Source organism: Aspergillus terreus, genomic scaffold, assembly GCF_000149615.1.
Source record: "Aspergillus terreus NIH2624 scaffold_9 genomic scaffold, whole genome shotgun sequence".
Classification (NCBI taxonomy): domain Eukaryota; kingdom Fungi; phylum Ascomycota; class Eurotiomycetes; order Eurotiales; family Aspergillaceae; genus Aspergillus; species Aspergillus terreus.
The window spans coordinates 267,591-293,535 of NT_165932.1; the positions used below are offsets into that span (position 1 = coordinate 267,591).

Sequence of the window (25,945 nt, forward strand, 5' to 3'; positions counted from 1 at the left end):
GCACATATCGCCGAGTCGACGACCTACATGCCCTATGATCCTTCTAGCAAGCAAGGAGAGCAGATTACCTGACTTATCTGGCTCACGCTCATAAAGCGGCAATGGCAGAAAGAGGAAAGCAAAGTCCCAATAGGTTTTTGAACGATAGAAATCCTGCCTACTCCGTAGATACATAGATCGGCGGGTCAGGTGGCCGCGGCTCAACGCTAAATCGACTCCCTACTATTTCGGCTACTCCAAATTTTCTCCACGATCGACTCAAAAGAATGTGCAGTCTGGATATCATCTGAATTTCGTCAACTACCGTGCATGGCGTCTCTATCTCCCTTCACTTTTTGATAATATCGGCAATGAACAATTTATCGCCATCGGAAAATTCTCAACCAACGCCCGAAACTCCACCATTAGAAGTGATAAAGACAACGTGGGAAACGCCCATAGTGCTAATAGAAACAGGGGGATGCGACGAGGGAGGCAATCACAAGCGAGTCGTACATCAGAAGGGCCTAAAGGCATGAACACAAAAGGAAAAGAAAGACATCGTCACGTTTATGCAGCATCAGCCGTGGGGATGGGCGTCGGGATCTTGGTGACCTGTTCACCCGCACGAATGACGCGCTGACCCTGAGCATCGCGAACGTACTCGCTGCTCTCCTTCTGGGCCCGCTTCCAGATCTCCACCTCACATCCACCACGGATCACACCCACCCGCATGGTGGACAGCAGGTTGTGAGCCGCGTTGGAGTGGTAGTACACCCCACCGTTGAACATGGCCGTGGCATCCTTGCCAATACCCGAGCTGATCATGGCCTTGCCACCGGGGTGGTCCTTGATGAAGTCGGTCACGTCGTGCACCACACCGGCGATGGCCACGAGGCCACGGCCGTTCTTGGCCTGCTCGACATAGTCGTCCCATTCCATGACAGGCAGCTGGTCGAGAGGAACACCCCAGTCGAGCTTGGCACGCTTCTGATCCAGCTTCTTCTGGAGCTGCTGAACACGGCCCTTCTCGATCTCGTTGGCACGGAACTGCTTCAGGTCATAGGCCAGGCCGAGCTGCTTCCAGATCCAGATGGACCACTTGGTGGGGTCGTACTGGTGCCACTCGATGGCGTTGCGGTAGTCAGAGGGGAATTCGTGGTGGAAGTTGTGGTATCCCTCGCCAAGGGTGACCAGGGCGGTAATGACATGGTCACGGGGAGAGTTGCGGTCATCGAAGGGCTGGTCACCGAGCCAGTGGGCCAGAGAGTTGACACAGAAGGTAGCCTGCTGGACGAAGAAGATGCGCAGGATACCGGCATAGACGAAACCACCCCACCAGTCACCCCAGCCAAGACCGGCCACCAGCATAGGCACAACCATGCCCATGAAGATGACGACCTTGAGGTAGTTGCGGTGTTGCCACACGACGACGGGGTCCTCGTTCAGATCGGAGATATCGGTGCGGCCGATGCGCTTGGGGTTCTGCTTCATGACCATCCAGCCGAGATGGGAGTAGAGGAGGCCCTTGCGGACGGAGTACGGGTCCTTCTCGGTGTCCGTGTAGCGGTGGTGAGCCCGGTGGTCACGAGCCCACCAACGGATGGAACCTTCGACGGCACCACCGCCCACAGCGGCGAGCCAAATACGCAGGGGAAGACGAGCGGAGTAGGCACAGTGCGCCCAGAGACGATGGTATCCTGTGGCAAAAGTGGTTAGTCTTGAACCGGGGGCGATGGGAAAGATGATGCTCACCTGCTGTGATACCCAGACCGGTGAAGAAGTAGTAGATGACGGCCCAGATGGCGGTCTTGAGCTGCAGAGGGACCCAGAGGGCCTGGATGCAGCCGTACACGGGGACACCGATGATGAGGGTGACGTTCAACCAGTTGACATGCTTATACCAGTTCTGACGGGTGATGGCGGTATCAGCGATATGGACCTTCTGAGGCCGCGAGGCGTCTGCCGGCTTTGCAGACATGATGATGACGGTCCCTTCTCGATGGACTTGACTCAATGCCAGAGATTGTCGTCGAGAAAAGAGAAGTAGGAGGAGTGGGAGAAGCGAGGGGCGAGTATATCCGGAAGAATGGGAAGAAGAAACGGAAGAAAACCCAGACGGGTGGGGACGGCTTATGAAGATCACAGAGACACAAACAGCAAGAGGGAAACGACGGTAGAAAAGGGACGAGGGAGACAGAGAGAGAAAGAGGAGGAAGGCAAGAAAGAAGAAGAAGAATGAGGATTATTCAACTCTTTCTCACCCCAGGATCCACTGGTTGGGGGGAGATCCGGTAAGGGAAGGGCAGGTTGGCGGGTGGTCCGATAGCAGAGGGCCGACTAAATCATCTGATTCCGAGGTACCAACGGAGATGAGAGGCAAAGGAGACTTTGTGCTTTCTTGTGCCCTGCCTTAGTCGACTGTCTTGAATTCCACAAACGGAAGCATCACTTGTTGGTCATGTCTCTCCGCCAATCAGCATCCGTCCTGGCTATCTGTTGAATCCCCAACGTTTTCGCGGGCGGTCAGACTTCCGCCGTGTCTCGTTGGTCAGCCTTATTTCTCGTGGCGGGATGACTCAGCTGCGGCTTTCTTCTCCGCAAGTATTGGCTGGCGGTATGCATTGCCTGAATGAAGTATGTTATGTACCTACATACGGAGCATGCACATCGAACACTGTAGAAGATCATTTTAATTACATCAGTCTCTCTATGAATAGAAAGGATCTGTACTTCATTATATCACACTGTATATCATACACATCCATATCCCGATCAGTCCTTTGTCCGATCGACTCCAGCCCTATGCTGAAATTGATCAACGTCTAACTAGTCGCCACTCCGGCCGATTCCTTTTCGTGGGTGACATCAACATCATCTCCTCTTGTCATCATCCTCCTCCATCTAACTGATGTCTAATCCATCCCACCTCTGGCCATCGCGACTTGTTGGTCGTGGTGTTACATCCCAACAATTGCATCTGATCGTATAATCCACCGACATGTGATCCGCCGAGGTGCCTCAGGCTGCCCTCTCAGCCACTTACAGTCTTCTATACAAACCACGCCAGCCCGGCCGCCGACACCACCGAACACCCCATCATCGCCCACGCAATTTTCGCCATCTGCTCCCGGTTGTTCAGCGTCCGTGCCGTCGCCGCAACCGTAAACCGCACGCCATTGAAAAAGTGAAAGGTGAACGGCCACGCGGCCGCAAACTTGACCGCGGCTTTGACGGCCCACGGCAGCGCCCCAAACGCCGTCACCAGACTGGCCGACGACAAGTCCCATCCCATCATCGGAGAAACCAGATACGCCGTGGCGAACAGGTACAGCGCGCCGCTCAACATGATCCCCGTGTTACGCTCCATCGCGGAGCTGATCATGTTCATCTCCCACCGGTAGATGGCGAGATGGGGGGAGACGGGCCTTCGCAGACGCTGCCGGGCCAGATGCTGCTGGCCCTGCTCTACCGTCTGGACCTGAAGTCGGACGGGTTTCGTTGATTGACTCTGCGGGCTACGGTGGTCAGTCAATTGTCATCATCGCATTTTGATGTCGTCATACCGGATCTGGGTTGCAACCATCAGCGCCTTGCCAGGGTGAGCTAGGCCTATCTGGAAAGGCAACAGACGTCGCGGTCCGGATACTGTCTCTGTTAGTTGGACTTATCTGGAGGAGCCTAGTTCCCGGTGCGGGAGTGGAGTCTAGGCCGAGTACGGAGTAGGTCGGTCGGCATGCCGATGAGACTACTTACCCATGCGGAAGGCCATCCAAGCACGAGGTGTCGTCATGTTAAGACTCATTGTATATTGGTGATTTCTGATGTTGAAACAGAAAAAGAGGAGGGACCATAACGAAGGGGGAATTTGTAGGGCGTAAGCGGTTATTTGGCAAGACGGCTATATGAAACGCGCCATGCACGACGGCTATATGCCTCAGCGGGTCTTGGTCTCTACGGAGTACTGCTCTACTGAGATGTTGGTGAAACCACAGAAATCGATGAGAAACGTATACTCAGCTACGCTGCAGTAGTTGAAAAACCATGGTTGCTGTTATGGGTGTTGCCGTGGATATTTATCTTGTATTGCGTTCCTGTTGGCTAGGAGTGATGACACAGAAGCAACAATAATTGGAACACTGCGACCCTTTCCACTGGCAACAGCCTCTACACTGCGTTGAAACGCCAAAGGACTGAAGCCGGATCATCGACGGGACGTGTGGGTCGTGGGCAAATCTAACACCCTTAACTTTATCCAACACCTCCACAGTGTACTAATACCAGTGGCCGCATTGGTCGTTAGTATGGAGTAGAGGAAGATACCTTATGGTGAGCGTCAATTCCCATTCTAACATTTGTTAATGGGTGGTACTTGTTGTTGATTTCTGGTTGTCGAAAGCCAAGTGTCTCAATTCAGATCGCAATGGGAGTCTTGACACTTCCGAGTCGGTCTCATGAGAGGTCATGTTCATAGGTACTCATCGAAACGGGGCATAGTGGCACCTTTAAACCAGCCATGTTTGACTGTCTTCCGACCATGTACATACTTCCATGCCCCTGATATATTTCCAATCCTTGAAGTAGGCCATTTCTGTGACCGGCTCGGTAGTGGATCATGGTATCGTTGGCCTATCACTCAACTCTTGTCCAATCGTTGTGCCCACTTTTCATATTACTATGTTAAAGGACTGTAACAGAGTGTATATGATTTAAACTACTGGGTCTCCACGATATTGTACATACATGGTCTATCTTCGCTAGTCTGGATCCATGCATTTGAGTTGTTTGGTCATGATGCAGAGATATAAAATCCAGCAGCGCACCTGCAGCTCTAGTACGTATACAACCGGACAATCGTATAACTCCCAGTGATATATCCTCATGAAACTCCATGCTCCAATTCATATCAATGTCAACAACAAAGACAGACTTGAATCACCTGCAATTATTCCATTGCCTAGGTAAAACGCAGACTACAGTAGGTATGTAACTATAGAAGAAACTGTTAGTCACAATAAACCGTCAAAAGAATCCTTCGGCCAATGGAGGATTTCTATGACTAACATTGTCTCGGGCTAGTCCCAAAGAGGCAACCGTCGCTCTTCTGGAAGACCGGCTTGTCTCCATGTGTCTCCATTATTTCCTCCAACGATAGACTCTTGATGCTCATGTTTAGACAGGGTTCGATAGAGCACATGTTGAATGCTCTGCTCTCTCGTTCAAACCTTCAGTTCACGAGCGTTTTTTTTTTTTTTTCGATATCTTGGCGGCTCAGCCCTGAGCCATCAGCCTCTCCCGCCTCCATACAGGAGTTCGGCGGTGCCCGTCAAGCAGACACAGATAAGACTTTGGGCTGAGTTCGTGGAAATTGGGGGCGTGGACACGCGGAAGCTCTCTTATCAGGGGGTCCACTGGAGTGCCGCCAAGATCCGACCAGCCATGGATCGCGTTCACACTAAACCCCCGCTTAGATGGCGATAGACTCGCCGATAATCGAATTATTCGATTGATTGACGCATCGCTGATAGCCATCGCCAGTCACATTATCGCTTCACCCTCCCGTCTCTGGTACCGACATGGCGTCCTCTTCATATAAAACACTTTCATGTCCTCCAGATCGAAGACCATATCCCCGCATCTCCAGATCCAATCCATTGCAACGTCCGTCGTGACACCGACTCAGATCCCTTGCAGCCGGTCGCCATCGCCGACTTTGTCCGAGTGACCGAATCGCTCTCTGACCTCCTCGTGAGGAGCTATTGTGTTCAAGGCTATACAGTCTTTGGAACTTCGTCTCACGACTTGCAACACTACCACGATGGACGGCCCAGATCAGATTGGCCCGGATTTTCGTCCCAAGCGAACCTTGGCAGACCAGGCTCGTCGAATCAAGAAGACTTTCACCACTCGGTAGGTGATCATTAGTGAATTGACTCCCGTCATGGCCATTGCTAATCCTCTACAGAGAAGGGTTACTCGGAGACTACGACTATGCCTTTCTCTTCACCCCGCGAATTCCTTTCCTGTCCAAAACCCGGAGTACAGCCCCGTTCTTCGGCCTGGAAGACAAGGTCCCGGTGTTCCTGGCCCTGCTCTTAGGCTTACAACATGCCCTGGCCATGTTGGCGGGAGGTGTGTCCTCCATCCATCCATAGCGTTGGTCCCGACTAACGACATAGTCATCGCTCCTCCCATCATCCTCGGCGGTTCTGGTGGTGTCAACTTTGGTGAAGAAGACTACCAGTACCTGGTTTCGGCGTCATTGATTGCCTCCGGACTGCTCTCCGCCCTGCAGATGGCGCGCTTGCACGTTACAAAAACTCGTTACTATATTGGAACGGGCCTTATCTCCGTCGTCGGCACCTCCTTCGCCACCATCACAGTCGCGACAGGCACCTTTGAGCAGATGTACTCGACAGGCTACTGTCCCATGGATGGAGATACGCGGTTGCCTTGTCCCAAAGGCTACGGTGCGCTTCTGGCCACCTCGTGTCTCTGCTCCTTGCTCGAAATCGGCCTCTCCTTCCTCAGCCCTCGCATTCTCAAACGTCTCTTCCCTCCCTTGGTGACTGGCCCGACGGTGCTTCTCATCGGAGTCTCGCTCATTAAGAGTGGGATGATGGACTGGGCTGGCGGCTCAGGAGGCTGTGGGGACGATCCCTCGGCGCGCAACCTGTGTCCCAGCGCGGACGCCCCGCACGCTCTCCCATGGGGCAGTGCCGAGTTCATCGGTCTTGGGTTCCTGGTATTCGTGTCCATCATCTTGTGCGAGCGGTTCGGATCGCCCATTATGAAATCCTGCGCCGTCGTGATCGGTCTGCTGGTCGGATGCATCGTGGCGGCCGCCTGCGGGTACTTTGATCGCTCCGGCATCGACGAGGCCCCCGTCGCCTCCTTCCTCTGGGTCCGGACGTTCCCGCTGCACCTCTACCCGCCGCTGATCCTACCGCTCCTCGCCGTCTACATCGTCATCATGATGGAGTCCATCGGCGACATCACCGCCACCTGCGACGTCTCGCAGGTCGAGGTCGAGGGCCCCAACTTCGACTCGCGCATCCAGGGCGGTGTCCTGGGTAACGGCGTCACCTGTCTGATCGCCGGCCTGGCGACCATCACACCGATGTCCGTGTTCGCGCAGAACAACGGCGTCATCGCGCTGACCAAGTGCGCCAACCGCAAGGCCGGCTACTGCTGCTGCCTCTTCCTCGTCGTCATGGGCATCTTCGCCAAGTTCGCCGCCGCCCTCATCGCCATCCCCAAGCCCGTCCTCGGCGGCATGACCACGTTCCTCTTCTCGTCTGTCGCCATCTCCGGCGTGCGCATCGTCTCCCACATTCCGTTCACCCGGCGGAACCGTTTCATCCTGACCGCCTCGTTTGCCGTGGGGATGGCGGCCACGCTGGTGCCGGAATGGTTCTCGTACTTTTTCACGTACGACGGCGACAACCACGCCCTGGAGGGTCTGCTGCAGGCAGTCGAGCTGGTCATGGAGAACGGGTTTGCTGTGACGGCGTTTCTGGGGTTGATTCTCAACCTGCTGCTGCCGGAAGATCCGGATGAGGAGGCGGCTCTTTTGGGCCTCCCCCGGAGTGATGCGGGTGACTCTACCGAGACCCCCACGCCTTTCAAGACAGACAAGGAGGAGACTCAGGTGCGGGCTGTATAGTTTATTAGTTTAATATCCTCTGCGAGGCAATAAGATACCCATCCATCGTACTCTATCCAGAAGTACTACCAACCAACCAACCAGTACATAGAAGCATACAGGATATAATACACAGGTCACACCCCCTCAACCTTCTCCCCCGGCGCAAGCATCTTGATATAAAAATGCTCCCCAGTCTCCAGCACTTCAACCGCATCCCCCACGCGCAGCGTAAACTCTACAAGCAGGTCAGGTCAGCACGCCACCACAACACAAGGGACCTAGATAGTTACTTACCCCTCGCCACAGGCACAAGCTGCATCCCCAGCGCCGCATTCGAATAATCCCCGGGGTCAATGCGGCGGTAACTCTTCAACGTGCGGTCCGGCTCCGCAGGATGTCTGACCCCGGTATCGGGATCGACATTGGGCAACTTACACCGCATCGTCCGACACGAGGCATAGATCTCGAGGCCCTCACCCGTTCCCACCACCGCCGGCCCACACACCCGAATCCGCTTCCACGCGTCCTCCGCAAACGCCGGCGGCCCCTGCACAAGCACATTCGCGCGAAACCGCCGCACACTCAACCGCGGGATATCACCGACGCAGCGGCGCGCGACGTCGCGCACGCTGGCCAGGTTGAGCAGATGCAGCGGGTATGCATCCGCGAAGGCCGTCACGGGCTGGAAGCCGACATCTTCCTTGCGCGGGGCGCAGCGGAAGATCTCGCGCGGGTGGGCGGGGTGCGCGCGGAAGAGGGTGATGGGGCCGCGGGTGCGGCCTCCGCTGTTGGCGGTGAGGAATGCGCGCAGTGACGGCGGGAGGTGTTCGCCGTAGTCCCAAGCTAGTGGGATGTCTTTCCAGATTTTGACCGCGGTGGAGGGGTAGCGGGTTGGAGACGGGGGTATGAGGGGGACGGTGAAGGATAGCTCCGTGGGGAGGAGGTGTAATGACGCCGCGCAGCGGAGGAGAAGGGCATGTAGGGTATTGCGGGGGACGCGCGGGTAGTGCACGATGAGGACGCCGTGAGAACGTACTTCGTCGAGATCCGGCGCGTAGTCTGGTGCCGTGGGATCGGGGACCCAGATCTCCGGGCGGATGAGGGCGAGCTTGCTGAATTCGCCGTCGCGCATGGTGCGCGCGGTCCAGTAGGGTTGTTGCTGCTGCGACGGCTGCGAGGATGGGGACGGACTCGGGGTAATGTACTCGGCGAAGCAGAATTGGCGGTCGTGCGCGAGTCCGGTTGCAACTACGTCGGCGACGTCGAGCTCAACCTCGGCGCAGCTTTTGATGGGGAAGGTGAAGAGCGCTTTGATGCGCCAGGCGGGACGGCCTTGTTCGTCTCTCTGTGTGGAGGGGACGCCCTGGGTGTATTTGGGGTCGTATTCATCGCGGAGATTGGATTGCGCTGGGGAGAGGCCCAGCTTGCGACAGCCTTGTGGGCGGACCTGCGGACGGTGGAATTGGAGCAGGAGGATGGCGACGGGCAGGATACTCAGCCAGTATATGGCTGGGGGGAAGGAGACGTTTACATGAGGGATGGATATGACGGGCAGTGAGAGATGAAAGGGGATGCTAGAATTGAACATGAAGATCCTGATAGTACCAGGTACCTGGTATGGAGTAGTGCAGGAGAATAAGCTTAGATCTGGCAGGGAAAATTCGATCTGATAAGCCTTCTGGACCCGCCGATTTTCCGAATTCAACTTCGCCTCACAAGTACGGAGTACGCCGTATTTATTATTTACCCTCCTAAGCCCCCCTACCCTCTCTCATTCTTGACCTATCCCATCCTCAAAATGAGGACATGGTCGCGTCGCAGTGCATCCGTCCAGCCATAACATTTTGACGCGACCCGTGGGAGTGAACCCCATCATGATCCGACAGGACTTCCTCGGCCTCTCCAGCCAGGAACCCCGTAAGTGGAGCCTCCGAACACCTTGCGAATTTACAATCAAGCGCCTACTGGATCGAAATGCTAACCAGTGCAGGTCGCGTGGTCTCCTTCCCGGCGTCCCAGTCTCTGCACGCGTCAACCGCGTCAACCCCGGGCGCCATCTCGACGGGGATTCCCCGACTGGACGAGGCGATCTGTCCTCGTTCTACAGATGAGACAGCATCGGACTCTGTCCCTGCGACGAAAGGCATCCCTCGCGGCCATGTGACGGAAGTCTTTGGGCCTCCGGGCGTGGGCAAGACGTCTCTCGCGTAAGCACGGCGCGTCGTAGATCAGATCATCAACTAACCTACCGTAGATTGAGCCTTGCCTGCAATGCACTGCAGGAAGAAGGACCAGGAAAGGTCGTCTGGATTGGTACGACTCAGCCTACACCAACATGTAAACCCCCTCCTAACACCGCCAGATACGGGCTCTCCCCTGCCCCGACCACGACTGCGGGAGATGCTCCTAAAATCCACCAACAAAACGTCATCCAAGCAAACGCCCGACGACCTCGCAAACAACCTGGTCTACCTGCGCGCCCCGACGCTCCCGCATCTCCTAGCTCTCATCCTCCACCCACCACAAGACTTCCCCCCAGAGGAAACCAAACTCCTCATCATCGACTCCGCCTCAGCGCTATTCCCACCCTACTTCCCGAACCCGTCCGAGCTGCGCGCCCGCCTGGCACAGTCCAAAGTCACCGACAAAGCGCAAATCCACTGGCTCACGAACCGCAAATGGAACGTGCTGAGCGAGCTGGCCAGCAGCCTCGTGCGACTGGCGACAACGCGCCGTCTGGCCGTCCTCACCGTGAACCAGGCGCACACCAAGATCCGCGGCCATCCGCGCGCGACGCTGTGTCCTGTTCTTGCGGGCGGAGCCTGGGAAGCGAGCGTGTACACGCGGATCGTGCTCTACTGGGATTTTTCGACGGGAGACGGAGAAGACGCGGATGGAGCGCCGCGTGCGACGCGGTTTGCCGAGGTGACGAAACGAGCTGGGCGGTTGTTGGCTGTTCGGGCGGAGGAGAACATTGTTCCCTTTCGGGTTGAATCGGTGCGTTTTATCTCCCCTTGCGTGATTGATTTGTGGGTTTGGGTAGTGCTTACAAGATGGTGAACAGGACGGCTTGTATGCATTGGACGAGACGCCGGCCCCTTGTGCGGTGGCGGACGAACCGGTTGATGTCCCCTCGGCTAACCAGAGGAAGCGAAAAGTTGACGAAATCGCTGATAGCCAGGATGAAGATGATTCGGACGGGGAGTTCGGGTGGACGGAGGGGGATGATGCCGGGTTGCTTGAGGGAGACGAGTAGCTGCATCTGAGCTTCCTACAACTCGGTCACCACGTGCAGTGAACTGCGGAATCGATCTGTCCAGTCAGGATAGTGATTTGTACTCCGCTTGCTGAATGTATATACATGTATGAATAGTGCAATCCCGCCCGTGTGCTCTATGGCCAGTGGGTATCTCTCGGCCTGACAGACTGCAGGTCCCGTGAAATGGAATACCGCGCTGTCGCCATCGGGATGCATGACTCGGTCTCTAGAGGACAAAGAGCATTTTCGACGACCATTGGCTGTCGGTGTGCCTGCACGACCTCGACGAGCTTGCTCAAGACGGCAAACTCCAGTTTGAGCTTGATGCTGTCGAACGTCGCCATTAGGGTCGTTTTCAAGTACCACAGATTTGCATATTCCAACGATAAAGTCGTCAAATCCATCAGAATCATGAGAGCATTGATCGCAATCAGTCGACGCATGATGCGGTAGCTCGACCGGCTGGGGTTGAGGCAAAGGAGCTTAATCGTTTCCCGGATATAGAGACTCGAAATGACGATCTCCTGTAGCGTAACGCCTGTCGCCGCAATCTTCCCCATCACCTTGTAGAGGCCCAAAAAGTGGGCCTGTCTGTCCGCGTTGGAAGGTGAATGGTTCTTGCTGTAAATATACGCAGATGCAACCACTGTGGCAGGGATCTCGAGCAAAAGGCAGGAGGCGACGATCATCAAGAGCACGCCGCAAAGGATGCATCTATCATATAGCACCAGATGCAGCCGGGAATACAAGACCAGCGACTGACCGGTGATCATGAGTAACATCGCGGGTGCAATAGCGCCATTGAATAGAGTGCTATTGGGGACGAACAGACACGAGGCGTTAGCCAACGCCAGGGGCAACACGCCTAGGCAATTCGAGAGGAGCAGACTCCAGAAATAGAGGCCTCTCCGCTGGCGGAAGGTAGATGAGAGGAGGACTAAGAGTTCGACCGCATTATAGCAGGATATGGCAGTCAGGATGAGGATGATCTCGTGCACAGCTGGCTGGGAAGTAACTGTGTGACTGTGAGGCTTTATGCTCGCGTCACCCACTTGCATCCTTGCAGCGGAAGGGGAGCCGGAAGATGGTTAATATGCCAATTCACCCAAAGTGTCGCCCCAATCGATTAGCAAAATTGAGCACCCCACAACAAGAGCGTTCAAAGTTGGTGTACCTGGTAGCTGATGGGGTGATGATGGCTGACAGAATGACCGCTAGACGAACAGATCTCCCATACTTGCTGTCTGAACAGGGGATCCGAAGGAGACACACATGGTACTTGGATGTAAGTTGAGGTAGGTCCACTGCGCTGCAGCCCGATTTCAGGTTGCACAGCTATCAAATATGATGATCAGCGGGAACCGTTAGTCTAATAAGGGATGTTGCACAAAACTAGTGCTTTCCAGTGCCATCCTTGTTCACTTTGATTGAGCAGTAAAAGGGGAAACCCGCGGACAAGTGTCTGGCGGTATGGATCTGGACTGGGATGGTGGTATCTGCATCAGCGACTCTCTTCGCATCAACCACGAGTAAGCTGTGAGAGAGTGGGGGCGTGCGTTGGGAACCCAATCTTTGGACAAAGATCGAGTCAGAACAAAGAAAATTGAGCCGACAGAGTAGTTAGATCGTCAAGTTCCAACCCCTGGAGCGGGCAGTGCAAAGCCGTACAATACGGTAGTGTCCTAGGTAGTACCGAAATAACAGGGTTCAATTGCATCTAAGACGTTTTCATTGCAGACGGTAATTTATTTATTTCACGAGCATTACTTGGCGAGAAGGGAACCCGCCTCGATAGTCATCATTCACAAGAGCCAAGCCGTGAGGCAAAGCGGCCATGTCGCGAAGCCTCGTCAGACCGCCAACGTCTATCCTGATCGAGGCTCACACATATCGCACATCCGTGCAGGATCACAGGTTGGTCAGGTAGTCCTCAATCTCCTCTTTGGTCAACTTTCTAAACCGGGGTCCCCGGGAGCCTTCGACGCCCTCGTAACCGAGCAGGTGATCGGCAGGAGGACCAACAATACCTAGAGCTGGTAAGTAAACCTTGATCACACAGACAGCAACGTGGACATGAACCTACCGATCTCGATGGTGTCACCATTCATCTCCCCCTCGATGGTCTCCTTCAGCGTGAGCAGAGCGATATGGATCGCGTCTTCCAACTCCAGCCCCTCAGTGTAACGTTTCTCAAGGAAGGTCTTTGCGCTTGTAGCATGCTTGCCAATGGCCGTTGCCTTCCACGGGTAATAGCTGCCGCTAGGGTCGACCTGGTACAAGCTCGGACCACCTTTCAGAATGCCACCAGTCTTTCCGGTTGCCTTTTTCGGTTCATCTTCGCCAGAGCCTCGCTGCGCCTGTTCGGACTCTGGCTCGACACCCTCGTCCCAACCCGCAATGAGCAAACTGACACCGTACGGTCGAACACCACCGGATTGTGTGGCCTCTTGCACAACGCGGGCAACGTCTTGCACTAATATCCGAGTAGGCGGGTACTCGTTGTAGATGCGCTTATAACCGGTGTGAGAGACCTTGCGGGCTTTGTCGACAAGGACGCGGTAGTCGGGGCCCATGCCAGCGTAGACCATACCAATGTCCGGCGTGATGAGGGAGATCTTAGAGAGGGAAGGAGGGTCGATCAGGGGAGAGGAAGACTTCTTTTCGGTGGCCAGAACAATGCCGTTGGTAGCTGATTATCAGGGGGAAGGTGTGAGTTGGACGTCCGTGTAGCTGAGATAGCTAAGGGCGATATGAGCTCATACCTTTGATTCCGAGGGCAGTGACACCCTGGTTGACAGCATTCAAGGCATATTCTATACATGTATTAGCTAAAATAGCTCGAAATACATTCGAGATAGATGGTCCTACCAATCTGGACCAGTTTCCCGCTGCATACAATGTTAGCTGACGTCGGAGAAAGCCGGTGGAGAGCTCTCTTACCTGGGGGAGAAGGTCGTCAGGGAGAAGGAATAACGGTCAGCCATGGAGTCGTCTGTTCAGCTCCAGTAGCTATGAGATAGACGGCAGGTGAGGTGAAAGATGGAGGAAGAGCAATGCGAGATAGAAACAGAGGAAGCGAAGGGAGGGAGCTGTGGAGGAGTTCCAACGTAGCAGGCGACAAGATGTTGACGCCAGCTGCGGTTCGGCCGCCAAGCCGCGGCTAAGGCGGTGACACTTAGACGAGCGGCTAGTGCGGTTCTTTCTCTCTCCTTCTTTTTCTCTCCACCCACACACATCCGGAGTTTTTTTCTCTTCCTATTCTTCCTCAGTCTCATCCTTCTCCCTGCCTCGTCTCATACCTTACCTTGAGGTATCGCTCAGCACTCACCCACCCACCTCTCAGTCACACTCCATTCCTCCAGGTCGCTGGTAGACCTGGTTTGTCCTATTATGACCTCCCCTAGGCAATAGCATTACCCTGCAGAATGGACTTGCACAGTGAGCCACTCTGGCAGTGGCCATCTGAATCTCCCACTACTACCCCAGACCCTGAACCAAGCCTAGAAGACTCAGAGCATCCCAATCACGCTCCGAATGAAGAACCGGAAGCTCCCAGGAAGCATTACCCACCTCGCATGTGTCGGATCTGCCTGGAAACGGTTCTGCCCACAGTGGTCCCTCCCTCCGAAAACCTTCCAGACTTCCTCCAAGCTAAGCTGAGAGTCGTGTACGAGTCGTCCGATCCGGAGCTCGGCCGACTTCTTCGTCCCTGCAAGTGCAAAGGGTCCTCGCGTTATGTCCACGAGGGTTGCCTTCAGGCCTGGCGCCACGCCGATCCCGGCTATGGGAAGAGAAACTACTGGCAATGTCCGACCTGTGGCTTTCAGTATCGACTGGATCGTCTGAAATGGGCGCACTGGATCGGTAGTACTCTCGCCCAGCTCGCCCTGACCGTGGTGATCTTAATTTGTACCGTATTTCTGCTTGGTTTTGTTGCTGACCCGATCCTAAACTATTACCTCGACCCTGTGGGAGCCATCTACTCGGACATTTTGGAACCCGACCCGGTGTTGCCGGCCGACGAGACCTCTTCCTGGGTCGAGCATTTTGCTAAAGGACTAGCCTCCCTAGGCGTATTGTCGTTCATCAAGGCCATGTTTGCCCTTTCTCCCTGGAACTTTTTCAACACTCGAAGCTCTGTCGTCTTCGGCAATGGCAGGACCACTGGCCGGAACCGAGTCGCCTCGATCAGTTGGATGGTCATTTTGGTTGGCGTCGTCACGTTCCTCTGGGTAAGTCATGTCCGTGGCCGAGTGGTGATCAGCGTCTAATGATCCGCAGACTGTATTCAAAGGAGTACGGTCCTGGAGTGGGAGGACGCTGCAACATGCTGGGGAACGCGTCATGGATGTCCCGCTGCCGGACGACGAAGATGAGGATGATGCTACTTCATCGACGGAAGATCCGCAGCAACGTAAAAAGGATGATTGATCTTGTTGTCTGTACTCGTGCTTTATTTGTGGCCGGGTGTCGCACAACTTTGAGTTGTCACGCTCCTTCAATGACGTGCCAATCAGTCAATGTGCGAAGAATGATCTTGACCCTTGCTAACTTCTGGATCTGTCTGAAAAGCCGGGACTTGGGACGGAGCGTTTTGTTCTGTCCTCAGGACCAGCTTTACTTCTCAGGCGAATCCAGAGGGAGGGTCGTGCTGCATAGTTTGATCAGTTTAGGCGCTTCAAGTAGTGAGCGTTTTGGATTGCATGCGGTACATGAAGCTTTAGTATTAGGAATAGGTAATTCAGAATGACCTCGCGATGGCCTTCGCGGTGGTGTAAGTTGAATAGGTTCCATTCCGGGTTGTTTGGTAGTGACGTAGGGTAGCGAAGCATCTGAAATGTTGTTGGCTGTTCCATACACATGCATTTTGATCTGACTATACTATACTGAAGCTATACCCGAGATGTTTTATATACTTCTGATCATGATCACTGATTGAGGCATCTATGCATCATGAGGAAGAGAATGCTTTCCCCTCCTCATGGGAAACTACATGAGGTCGAGAGTATCTTAGGCTGCTCTCATCCATACATCATCATTATGGTATAAGCGAGCAGGCTGACTTCTGACTGTCATCGTCTCCTCTTACAATATATCAAAACCACTGGCATCACCTACAGTCAAAGATAGGGTGGCATTCACGCAGCTTCTATATCCAGTCACGCTCATATCTCTCGTTCACGGCAAGATCCAATCTTTTTTATAGAAAGACCCGTGATCAGGACGTTCTGTTATTCACGGAGAGAGTCTGCGTTGATATCATGCAGGACAAAGACAGGCCCAGGCCACCAACACTGTGAGTGAAGAAGAAATTCGCCACCAATATATGTTGTATAGAGGCAGTCCCCAGCTTGTGAATGCACACTCAAGGTACGTATAGATCAGTGAGAAGATTCCAAATGCTTTATAACGACCCTGCCATGATCGACCTTTCTGTCTTCTTTCTCTCTTTCTCCCTCTTCCTATCTTCTGTTCCGTTACGTTGTCTCTTGCTACGCTCTACGTTGCTTTCGTGCCGTTGTCTCCTTTTGTGTATGTTTGATCTGATACTTGTAACGTGCGAGCTCACACAATGTCTGCGAACATCTACGTCACCGCTGGCAGAGTCCTGGCTGCTGGTGTTCCCAGATCCCCTCTTCCCTCCATTGACCCTCGTGTGAACCTAAAAAACATCCGTCACAATCTATCTAACCTCTACGCGTTCAGTGTGAACTGCCTCAAGGCCCAATCTCGACCTGTCAAAGAGCTCAAGCACGGGGACAGTGATCTTGATATCGGTCTTGGTATCTACCGGACAGATCAGGGAAAACTGGTCGACGCAGTCGCAGAAGCCATGGAGGAAGAGATGAACCGTGCTGAACAGTCTGACTCGGAAGACGAGGATGGATACGTCGCCAAGGGCTTTCCCTCGAGCTTCATCGGCACCTCATCCAGCCGCAGTAGCACTCCCACCCCGGCTCCCACCGCAGACAAGACACATGTCGAAGGCAGCTCCTCCGAGTCCAGCACCACAGAGCCGTTCCCTGACTACTACGAGTCCTGCGAAACGGGGGCCAACTTGCCAGACCCAGACTACGAGCAACAGTATGAATACGCGGTCTTCATGACGGCCCAGGAAGTCAACCGGTTCAGGGCCATCGACGCAAGAATCGCCTGCTGTCCCATCTACCTGCCTGAGTACCTCAAACTCCTCCACGGCGACAACGACATCAACGTCCCCATCTCCACTCTCGAGACAGAGGCCATTGCCCAGGGCGAAACCATCTACAAAGTCTGCAAAGGCACCTCGCCGCCTCCTCTCGTCGCACCCAGAAACAGCCCAAGCAGCGAGAACGACGAAGAAACATCCAACGCAGCAACCTCCTCCAACCCTACGTCCCCTCAGCCCGCGCGCGCCAACAGCCCGCGTAGCTACTTCAAATGGGAACCGAACCAGAACCCCGTGCCCGAAAGCACCAAGATCCAGCGTCTGACCGAGATGCGCCTCGTGCTCTGCCACCAAACTCTGAAGCCCGAGATCAGACTGCGCTTCCTCCAGTACGCCGAGGCCTTCGTGTCCATCGAGCGCACGCTCTTCGCCGACACCGAACTGAACCGCCGCGACTTCCTCGGCGCCGACGTGCTAGCGGAACTCGAAATCCTAACCCAGCCGCTGGTCCGGTACATCACGCACCTCTCGCAGGCGATCTACAAGGAGCACTGTGCAGCCGACCAGAACCGCGAGCAGGTGCGGCGCATCTTCCACGCGGACGCCATCCCCAGCTACCAGCGCTATGCAGACATCGCCGGCATCATGATCCAGTGCGTGCTGCCCCCTCCCCCAGCTCACACAAACACAGACAACACCCCACTAACCCGCACCTCGCACAGAAGCACCAAGGTGCGCCGCGACCCGGACCGCGAGCTGCTCCTGTGCACGCTGCGGCTGTTCGAGGCGCTCGTGTACGACGACTTCCTGATCGTGCGCCAGCACCAGAACCTGCACGACGACGACATGAACGTCTTCCGCGTCGAGCTGTGTCGCATCGTCGTCGGCATCTGGAGCACCCTCGGCCGCATCGTCATGGACTACGAGCGCTGGGTCGATATCCACGAGGACACCCACCGCCGCTACGTGGGCCCTGCCGCGGCGCTGGTGCTCAACCCCCAGCAGATCTGGGACGAGGAGGTCCGTCAGTATGAGTACGAGATGGAGCAGGCGGCGGCGGCGGCGGCGGAGAGGGAGCGCGAGGCGCAGGCGCAGATGGTGCGTGAGCGGGCTTATCTCCAGGCGTGTCGGCAGGTGCGGCGTCGTGCTTGAGGAGTTTGTGATGATGAATGGGCTTGACTGATGGAGGTGCGATATGCTTGGCTATTGATGGATCGAGAGGAACGGAACTATGTGCGCGCTGCCTTTACGATGTCACGAAGGAATGATAGATGATCGATACCCGTGCGCTGTGCATGCATGTATTAGGCAAGATGGAGTTATGGATGTTTACTTGACCATAAGGAGTTTACTTTTGAGTGGAAATGACATGCGTGGCGTGAAGAATACATGGTAAAGTGACAATCGTAGCAACATGAAGAGTAACATGACAACGCCCATCTATGCCTCGCTATCCTTGTACGGCCCCAGCTTGAACAGCTTCTTCGCGTTCTCGCGCCCGATCTTCAACCGATCGGGGATGTTCAGCTCGGCGTTGTCGAACCAGTCGCACGCATCGGAGAACGTCTCGAACGGGTAGTCGATGGAGAAGAGGATGCGGTCGGCGCCGACTTCGGCCATGCAGAAGTTGAGAGTGGTGGTGGAGAAGTGGCCGGAGGTGGTGATCCAGATGTTCTGGGCGAAGTACTCGCGGATAGTCTTCTTGCAGGTCTCCGCCAGGCCGAGGAGCTTCTTGCGGTCCTCGAACCAGTGGTTGATGCGCCACAAGTCAAAGGGGACGTGCTCGCCGAGATGGCCCATGATGATCTGCAGCTTGGGGTTGCGGTCGAAGACGCCGTTGGTGACCATGCCCAGGACGTGCAGCGAGACGCCGGCGGCGAAGGACAGCGGCGGGCCGACGAGCCACTTGCGGTCGGCCCAGAGCCGGTCGTAGATGGTGCCGGTGGGGTTGCGCGGGTGCAGGTAGAAGGGCACGTCGAGCTCGGTGCAGGTCTGCCAGAAGATGTCCCAGTCGGCGTTGTCGTAGAAGATCATTTGGTCGCCGTCGGGACCGGCGCGCTGCGTGTCGTTGACGAGAGCACCCTTGAATCCGTATTTCTCGACGCAGCGACGGAGCTCGTCGGCTGCTTCCTTGGGGTTGTGCATGGAGAGGGTGCTAGAGGAATATGTCAGTGGGTGAGTGGGTGGGAGACGTTGAAAGGTACCTACGCGAATGCGCCAAACCGGTCAGGGTTGGCTTTGACTTGCTCGGCAATATAGTCGTTGATCTCGACGGCCAGCGCCTGAGCCTCAACAGGGTCCCAAATGTCCTGGACACCGGGAGCCGTGTACGAGAGGATCTGGTAGCCGACACCATGCTTGTCGGCATGCTCGATACGGATCTTGTTGATGTCGGTGATTTCGCGGACATGGGTCTCCGCATCGGTCGAGAAGAGACTAGCCCACCAGCGAGTCTTCTCCTCGAAGCGGGGGAGCGCAAAGGCTTCCTCGAGCGCAATCTTTCCGAGCATGATGAGGGAGGTGAAGGTTAGGGAGATATGCAATGTGCGGGGGGTCTTGGGTGTGGGAAGGGAGGAATAGACATCTTGAGTGAGGAGGGAGATGTCCACGCTTTATACACAGCTGAGTGAGAGTGAACCAAGAATCTGGTGCCGTACTTCCGAAGAATCGAGACGTTGATCCGCTTCCTGGCAGGACTGCGGTTGTTGGAACATGGAACCATCACCATCCCCAGTTCCGACGGTGATGTGGGGAACGCAGGTGTCATAGTCCCTCAAACGGAGTACCAACATGGCAGGTTATCCAACAACGAGCAGCGCAGGGGTTTAGAAGAGGAATATTCCACTTATATCCCTTGCAGCTTTTCAGCAGCCTATACAGAGGCACGTAGTACAGACAATCGGAGCATTCTGTCGCATTCGTTGCGTCCCTCTGGCATGCGGGGAAGAAGCACATCACCGATGTTGAGACCGGCCTCGTTCACCAGATCGGGGCCGCAACATCCGACCGGAAGTCGCCCTGAGCCGCTGTCGGAAGATGAATAATAAAGGAGGCTGCACGCGGCCGAAGAGCATTCAGCCAAGTGGTACCAAGGGTGCGTAATCAGAGGTGCTGGATAGTATCCGACGTGCACGGAACGCGATCCGACGGTGGTAGAGGGACCCCGCAACAGAAGAAGTAGTAAGCGACGGCGATGATCTGGGGATGGAACCAATCCATCAGGCGGTTGAAGGGAAAGAATATTTATCATCTGTCATCTGGACAGGAAGGGTTCCATCGATATCCTCATGCGGAACTACAGATGTACTTAGGTGAGTGAGGATCTACTCCAAAGCTCCAAAGGTATAATCCGGCATGATGTCACCAGCAACGTCAAACTGACAAGACTGCAGCTCCCAGGGACAATGATAGCCCCATCCATACAGCCATGACAGCGGATCGATGTCGATGTCACCTTCCTAAAGGCAAGACTTACAGCAGCAGGTTGTGAGAAGTCAAGACATACGTGGGAGAAATTACGCGCAAAGCAAAGTTCGATGAGAATTTTCATTCAAATGCTAGGGTATATTCGATAACAAGAACAGGGAAGGGACACTTCGTCAGACAGCAGTTGGAACGATTGTTGATCCGCACGGTTTAAGCTCGGAACAGGTCTGTGTGAAATCTTGCTTCATCATTCGAAGTGAGAGTGACAAGGGGAAACAAAGGGATGCTATTCGGAGATCGCCATTTGATCTCGCGATAGCTTCAATTGTGTCGTAATATGGCGAAACGCGCAATTCAGAAAGCTACTCAGGGGAATATTGGATATCCTTCTGCTCTTCTAAATCGAGGAGACCATACTCCAGGAGAGTCTTGCAGCATTAAGCAATGACTTCTCCTGGGAAGAGAATGAAGCTGGGAAGAAAAGAGAAAAGGGGAAAAGAAAGAAAAAGAAAGCCGCCTTTTATAGCGGACGGAGAAAAATCGCATTCGCTAATGGACCAACCAGACAGCGGGCCTGTGGTTTGCATGGTTTGCGCGGTTTGCAGCGATAGCCCGCCCAGAAAAAGTAAACGCGCTTTTTTTTCTTCGACGCAGGCATCAGCATCAGTTTCGTGTCCAGAGTTTACTTGAGCGCTGTATTTCGCGATATCGGGGTTCTGGAGCCAGGAGTCAACTATTCATTTCCTCCCTACGTGATCAGTTTCGACTTTCACCACCATCCTCACCCTTAACTACCGCCGAATCGCACGAGGTAATGAACCACTACTAGTCCTGTCAAATTAGGAAACTTGTAAATTCTCCGAGCCAGACTGACCATGACCTTTCTCTGGAACAGTTTCAACCCCTCCGCACCTATCCTTGCCCTCAATTTTATACAGCCATCACCAAGCACATCGACACAATGGGTGACGCTCCGGAGAGTCCCATCCCGCAGCAACAGAGTGTGTACACCTTGGGGCTGCTCAATGGCTCTGGATCCAATATCAAACTTCAAAGCTTCATGAATCACTAATCTGCTGGTAGCACCGGTCAAGACCTTCCAGCAAAATGGTGTCAGAACGACAGGCCGTGCGTTCCATTCTCCCAACTGGCGCGTGAAGGGTGAGGAGAGCCCAAGCACTCCCTCCGCCGGCTCCCCAGGCCCCAAGACCAATACCTCCCGGGTCGCGTTCAGTCGACCCAGCCCACATGTTCCTCAGGCCATCTCCGAAGGACGACGCCTCTACGTCGGCAACATGCCCTACACCGCTAAGTCGGAGGATGTGGAAGCGTTGTTCTCCGCCGCCGAATTCCCTATGTATGGGTGAGAAGATTCCGTGTAGATGTGGCCCAGACTGAGTGCTTCATAGCGAGCGGATCGACATCGCGATCGATCCCTTCACCGGCCGGAACCCTTCCTACTGCTTTGTTGATCTGGAGACAAAAGAACTGGCCGAACGGGCCATGAACGAGCTAGACGGCCGGGACATTCTTGGCCGTCCGGTCAAGATCCGGCCTGGCGTGGTCAAGTCCTCCGCTGAGCGCTCTCAACCGCGGGCAGATGCCTCTCCTCGCAGCGCCACCAAGAACTCACCTCTTGCCTTCGACCGGTGGCGTCGCGATGACGGTCCCGTGTCCTCCCCGCCTCCCAAGGTCAACAGTGACCCCAGCCGTCGCCTGTACGTCGGCGGACTGCCCAAGGTGGTCGAACAAGAGACGCTCAACCAGAACATCACCGACTTCTTCAAGGGCTATAACATGTAGGTCCATTGTTGCCCGGTTACTGGTTGAACTATATCCTGATGGCCATGACCTTTAGTGAAAACATCAGCAAGCAGTTCACTCCCCACCCCGCGAAGCGGTTCGAGCCCGGTGACCACTACTACCTCTTCGTCGACTTCAACAGCGTGGAAGAGGCACAGACAGCAATGGATGCTCTGAATGGCAAGGAGGGTCCTTGGGGTGCCAGTCTGCGTGTGCAGAGAGCTCGCGGCGAGACCAACACCAACTCTGAAGAAAGAAAGGCCCGCTGGGGTAGCGCTCGTCCCACTGGCATCCCATCTACGAACGAGGTTGCGGTGGGTGTCTAAGTCAACAAGAATCTTGACGATATACACCCGTCAACCCCGGATACGCAACAAAAAGGAGAAAAACAACAAACCCCACGGCTCACCACCGGCTGTCCTGGCCAGGTGGGCTTTTTGGGAACGAGCCGAGACATACATGCCTCCGGATACTACCCGCATGTGACTGTGCTTTATCTGATGGGAAGATGATCCCTTGGGACGCCTGTCGACCGGGCGAACCTGGGAACCATCCCGAGAGTCCCATATAGCACGGCTCGAGTTGGATAATAGTTGACCTTTTGTGATTTGCTGGTCAATGGGAGATGAATCGACAGGATGATTAGTAAAATATCTACATAACGAGTATACGACGATAGAAAAAAAACAATACAGACAGGACCATGAATACGGAATGCAAGTACTCGCCGCTCGACCGAAAAAAGAAATTACTATTACTATTATTATTGGGAATCTCTGGTCACCAGAGCAGAAAATTGAGTAAGAAAATCCCTAAACTAAAACGCGGCTGCGATTTTACCCGACGAAAACGTAACCATCACGTGGGAGGATGGAAGGAGGCGTCCGATGGCCCAGCATCTACCGTTTACTTTCCCCAGAGGAATTGGATCGTTCGAGAGTCATTCCAACAACGCCTGAGGATTCCGTTCTGGCAGTCGTCCTGGAAGGCGGTTGTTTTACCCTTCGTCTACTCGGTCTCCTGGATTGCCCCGCGGCATGACGTCTGTGCTGGACTCCCACTTCTTCACCGCATCGCCCGATGTGCTAATCCCGTCACTACTACTGCCACTACCTACTACCGCTGCTATCGTCCCCGGCCAATTCCCCGTGAGTCCGCCGGGTCTGGCTCGCTCGTTCCCGACTAAAGACGCAACGCAGAAAAAGAAAAACGGAAAACAGAGATAATTGATTCTCGAGAAAAAAAACTGAAAAACAAACGAAAAGAAAAGACGCCGATTTTCACGTCTTGAGAATTATTACCCACCTTTTTCCCTCACTGACTCTATTACTTTCTGCCTAAGACTGCCTGCCCGGCTTCAGTCCGGTCCGACCACCCTGGCCGAGGTCTGAGTCCGTCCTTTCGTGCGCAAAAGTCCGATTTGACCAAGAGGGGAAAAAAGTCATTTTTTTAACTGCCCATCATGTCGTCTGGGAGTGCGATTCGGAAGAGTAATGGTGGTTACAACTATTATGCCAGCGTAAGTTGTTGGTTCTTCGATTTTGTGCCCATGACCTATTTGAAGACTGCTCGATTTTGAGGGTTTTCATGTCTGTGGAAGAAAGGAAGTTATGTCTCAACTGAAGTTATATGCTCTCTGTCATGCTCTATGGACATTTCTTTCATAGAGGATTGTGTATTTGTTTGGGGCGATTGAGGATTGCCGGTCTTGAAGCGATGTCGTCATTGCCTCTCTGTTCATACTGGCGGATTGCACCCGTTGATGGCCTCCCTCACCATCTCACATTTTAATGCAACTCAAACATGGATTCGGCGATAAATAACTGACAATGTGGCTTACAGTCAGATTCCACGAAAATATGTGTGGTCATGGTCGGTCTCCCAGCCAGAGGCAAGAGTCTCATCGCTGGAAAGGGTACGTGGTCCTCCCCTAGCTATAATTACTGGTTAACTAAAGTTCTATTTAGCCATGCGCTACCTAGCTTGGGTGGGTATCCCGGCTCGTGTCTTCAATGTGGGCAGCTATCGTCGCCATAACACGCCGCAGCCGACGGCGGCTTTCTTCGACCCCCACAACCCAGAGGGGGAGAAGATGCGACGAGCCGCGGCCGAAGAAGCTATGGCCGATATGCTTCAATGGTTCGCATCCGGAAAGGGAGTCGTGTCCATCCTCGATGCGACCAATTCCACCAGAGAACGCCGGCGTTGGATCTACGAAAGTTGCGCCAACGCCAACATCGAAGCGCTGTTCGTTGAGTCGATATGCGACGACGAGGACTTAATCATGAACAATATTCTCGAGGTGAAGACCACCTCGCCCGACTACAAGGGGCAGGACCCTGAGGTTGCGGCTCTTGATTTCCGCAACCGAATCCGCAATTACGAAAAGGCCTACGAAACCATTGACGATAACGAGAAGCACTATACCTATGTAAAACTCATCAATGTCGGATCCACTGTCATCATCAACCAGATCAAGGACTATCTGTCCAGCCGACTCGTCTACTACATTCAAAACCTCCACATCAAGCCCCGTTCGATTTGGCTTTCTCGCGTGAGTGATCCTAGCATGTGGATGGGGAGACCGCAAATCTAACATGTCACAGCATGGAGAATCGGAATTCAATCTGTCCGGAAAGATTGGTGGCGATTCCAATATTTCGGAACGCGGCGAGGCTTATGCGCGAGCCCTTCCCGGTCTGATGAAGAAATCCGGAGTGCCCCCCGATACGAAGATTGTCATCTGGACCTCGACCTTGAAACGCACGATCCAGACCGCTCGTCATCTTGCCGCAGAAACAGGATTCGAGAAGCTGGAGTGGAAAGCTCTCGATGAACTGGACTCCGGCGTTTGCGATGGGCTCACCTACGAGCAAATTGCGGAGAAATATCCGGAGGACTTTGCTGCCCGGGATGAAGACAAGTACAACTACCGCTACCGCGGCGGTGAATCGTACCGCGATGTCGTCATTCGCCTTGAGCCGATTATCATGGAACTTGAACGAAGTGAAAATGTCATCATCGTCACCCACCAAGCCGTCCTCCGATGCATCTACGCCTACTTCCACAACACGCCCCAAGAACAGAGTCCGTGGATGGAGGTGCCCCTCCATACGCTGATTAAACTCACTCCCCGTGCGTACGGCACGGATGAACAGCGATTCAAGGCCGATATACCCGCTGTCTCGACATGGCGTGCTAAGGGGACATCGGCGAAGCACCAGGATTACCCCACGGGGTTAAAAGCATGAGTTACGGGCTTGACGAACCACGGCGTATTCATATGTTCGGAGATGGGAACTCGCATCCAGGCCGATGGGGTTTTCGGTTTTTCTGCAGCGCGCTGTGCATTTTCTTCCCGCCTGGAGATCTCCGATGGCTCGGTACGCCCTCCACCTCCTGTACGACCAAGCATCAGAGGTGACCAAGAAAAAGTTTCGGGTTCGGTGTGGCTTCGGTGTCCGGTGTTCCTCCAGGTTGCATATCAAAAACTATTATCATGCATGGAAGTCACGGTGGTTGCGTTTGTTGCTGGTTAGGAAGCACTCCATTCACCAACAAACAGTCAAGAGTATCTTCACTCTGGCTGCTTTGCATGTCTGTTGTAGAGTCGATGACATCGAAGAGACAGTCCACCCTTGGGACCTCAGATGATGCCGCGCATAGGTTATTGGTTCTATAC

General features: G+C 54.4%; 11 protein-coding genes across 11 annotated transcripts; 6 read left to right on the forward strand and 5 right to left on the reverse strand.

The window, feature by feature from the left end:
• Positions 1-549: 549 nt before the first annotated feature.
• Positions 550-1,960, reverse strand: ATEG_06342 (stearoyl-CoA 9-desaturase sdeA; the record flags this gene model as incomplete). Its single annotated transcript, XM_001215520.1, has 2 exons — positions 550-1,679; positions 1,735-1,960. The coding sequence occupies 2 exons, from the start codon at positions 1,958-1,960 to the stop codon at positions 550-552; spliced, it is 1,356 nt and encodes a 451-aa protein (XP_001215520.1).
• Positions 1,961-3,031: 1,071 nt separating this feature from the next.
• On the reverse strand, positions 3,032-3,784 carry ATEG_06343 (succinate:quinone oxidoreductase subunit C; the record flags this gene model as incomplete). Its single annotated transcript, XM_001215521.1, has 3 exons — positions 3,032-3,497; positions 3,546-3,627; positions 3,736-3,784. The coding sequence occupies 3 exons, from the start codon at positions 3,782-3,784 to the stop codon at positions 3,032-3,034; spliced, it is 597 nt and encodes a 198-aa protein (XP_001215521.1).
• Positions 3,785-5,797: 2,013 nt separating this feature from the next.
• On the forward strand, positions 5,798-7,645 carry ATEG_06344 (nucleobase:cation symporter-2 family protein; the record flags this gene model as incomplete). Its single annotated transcript, XM_001215522.1, has 3 exons — positions 5,798-5,889; positions 5,945-6,111; positions 6,159-7,645. The coding sequence occupies 3 exons, from the start codon at positions 5,798-5,800 to the stop codon at positions 7,643-7,645; spliced, it is 1,746 nt and encodes a 581-aa protein (XP_001215522.1).
• A 116-nt stretch (positions 7,646-7,761) lies between these two features.
• Positions 7,762-9,215, reverse strand: ATEG_06345 (MOSC domain protein; the record flags this gene model as incomplete). Its single annotated transcript, XM_001215523.1, has 2 exons — positions 7,762-7,862; positions 7,922-9,215. The coding sequence occupies 2 exons, from the start codon at positions 9,213-9,215 to the stop codon at positions 7,762-7,764; spliced, it is 1,395 nt and encodes a 464-aa protein (XP_001215523.1).
• Positions 9,216-9,501: 286 nt separating this feature from the next.
• On the forward strand, positions 9,502-10,883 carry ATEG_06346 (uncharacterized protein; the record flags this gene model as incomplete). The annotated part of the gene is made up of 5 exons (XM_001215524.1): positions 9,502-9,544; positions 9,618-9,834; positions 9,882-9,940; positions 9,990-10,624; positions 10,692-10,883. 5 exons carry the CDS (start codon positions 9,502-9,504, stop codon positions 10,881-10,883), a joined length of 1,146 nt encoding a protein of 381 aa, XP_001215524.1.
• Positions 10,884-12,794: 1,911 nt separating this feature from the next.
• Positions 12,795-13,870, reverse strand: pre8 (proteasome core particle subunit alpha 2; the record flags this gene model as incomplete). Its single annotated transcript, XM_001215525.1, has 5 exons — positions 12,795-12,913; positions 12,970-13,575; positions 13,649-13,699; positions 13,755-13,774; positions 13,827-13,870. The coding sequence occupies 5 exons, from the start codon at positions 13,868-13,870 to the stop codon at positions 12,795-12,797; spliced, it is 840 nt and encodes a 279-aa protein (XP_001215525.1).
• Positions 13,871-14,461: 591 nt separating this feature from the next.
• On the forward strand, positions 14,462-15,317 carry ATEG_06348 (E3 ubiquitin-protein ligase MARCH; the record flags this gene model as incomplete). Its single annotated transcript, XM_001215526.1, has 2 exons — positions 14,462-15,118; positions 15,168-15,317. The coding sequence occupies 2 exons, from the start codon at positions 14,462-14,464 to the stop codon at positions 15,315-15,317; spliced, it is 807 nt and encodes a 268-aa protein (XP_001215526.1).
• A 1,141-nt stretch (positions 15,318-16,458) lies between these two features.
• On the forward strand, positions 16,459-17,884 carry ATEG_06349 (uncharacterized protein; the record flags this gene model as incomplete). The annotated part of the gene is made up of 2 exons (XM_001215527.1): positions 16,459-17,828; positions 17,863-17,884. 2 exons carry the CDS (start codon positions 16,459-16,461, stop codon positions 17,882-17,884), a joined length of 1,392 nt encoding a protein of 463 aa, XP_001215527.1.
• A 590-nt stretch (positions 17,885-18,474) lies between these two features.
• On the reverse strand, positions 18,475-19,544 carry ATEG_06350 (amidohydrolase family protein; the record flags this gene model as incomplete). The annotated part of the gene is made up of 2 exons (XM_001215528.1): positions 18,475-19,189; positions 19,243-19,544. 2 exons carry the CDS (start codon positions 19,542-19,544, stop codon positions 18,475-18,477), a joined length of 1,017 nt encoding a protein of 338 aa, XP_001215528.1.
• A 1,877-nt stretch (positions 19,545-21,421) lies between these two features.
• ATEG_06351 (uncharacterized protein) lies at positions 21,422-22,589 on the forward strand (the record flags this gene model as incomplete). Its single annotated transcript, XM_001215529.1, has 4 exons — positions 21,422-21,461; positions 21,544-21,823; positions 21,870-22,259; positions 22,319-22,589. The coding sequence occupies 4 exons, from the start codon at positions 21,422-21,424 to the stop codon at positions 22,587-22,589; spliced, it is 981 nt and encodes a 326-aa protein (XP_001215529.1).
• Positions 22,590-23,725: 1,136 nt separating this feature from the next.
• ATEG_06352 (bifunctional nucleoside/nucleotide kinase/histidine phosphatase family protein) lies at positions 23,726-25,514 on the forward strand (the record flags this gene model as incomplete). The annotated part of the gene is made up of 4 exons (XM_001215530.1): positions 23,726-23,782; positions 24,106-24,178; positions 24,231-24,817; positions 24,870-25,514. 4 exons carry the CDS (start codon positions 23,726-23,728, stop codon positions 25,512-25,514), a joined length of 1,362 nt encoding a protein of 453 aa, XP_001215530.1.
• Between the last annotated feature and the right edge of the window lie 431 nt (positions 25,515-25,945).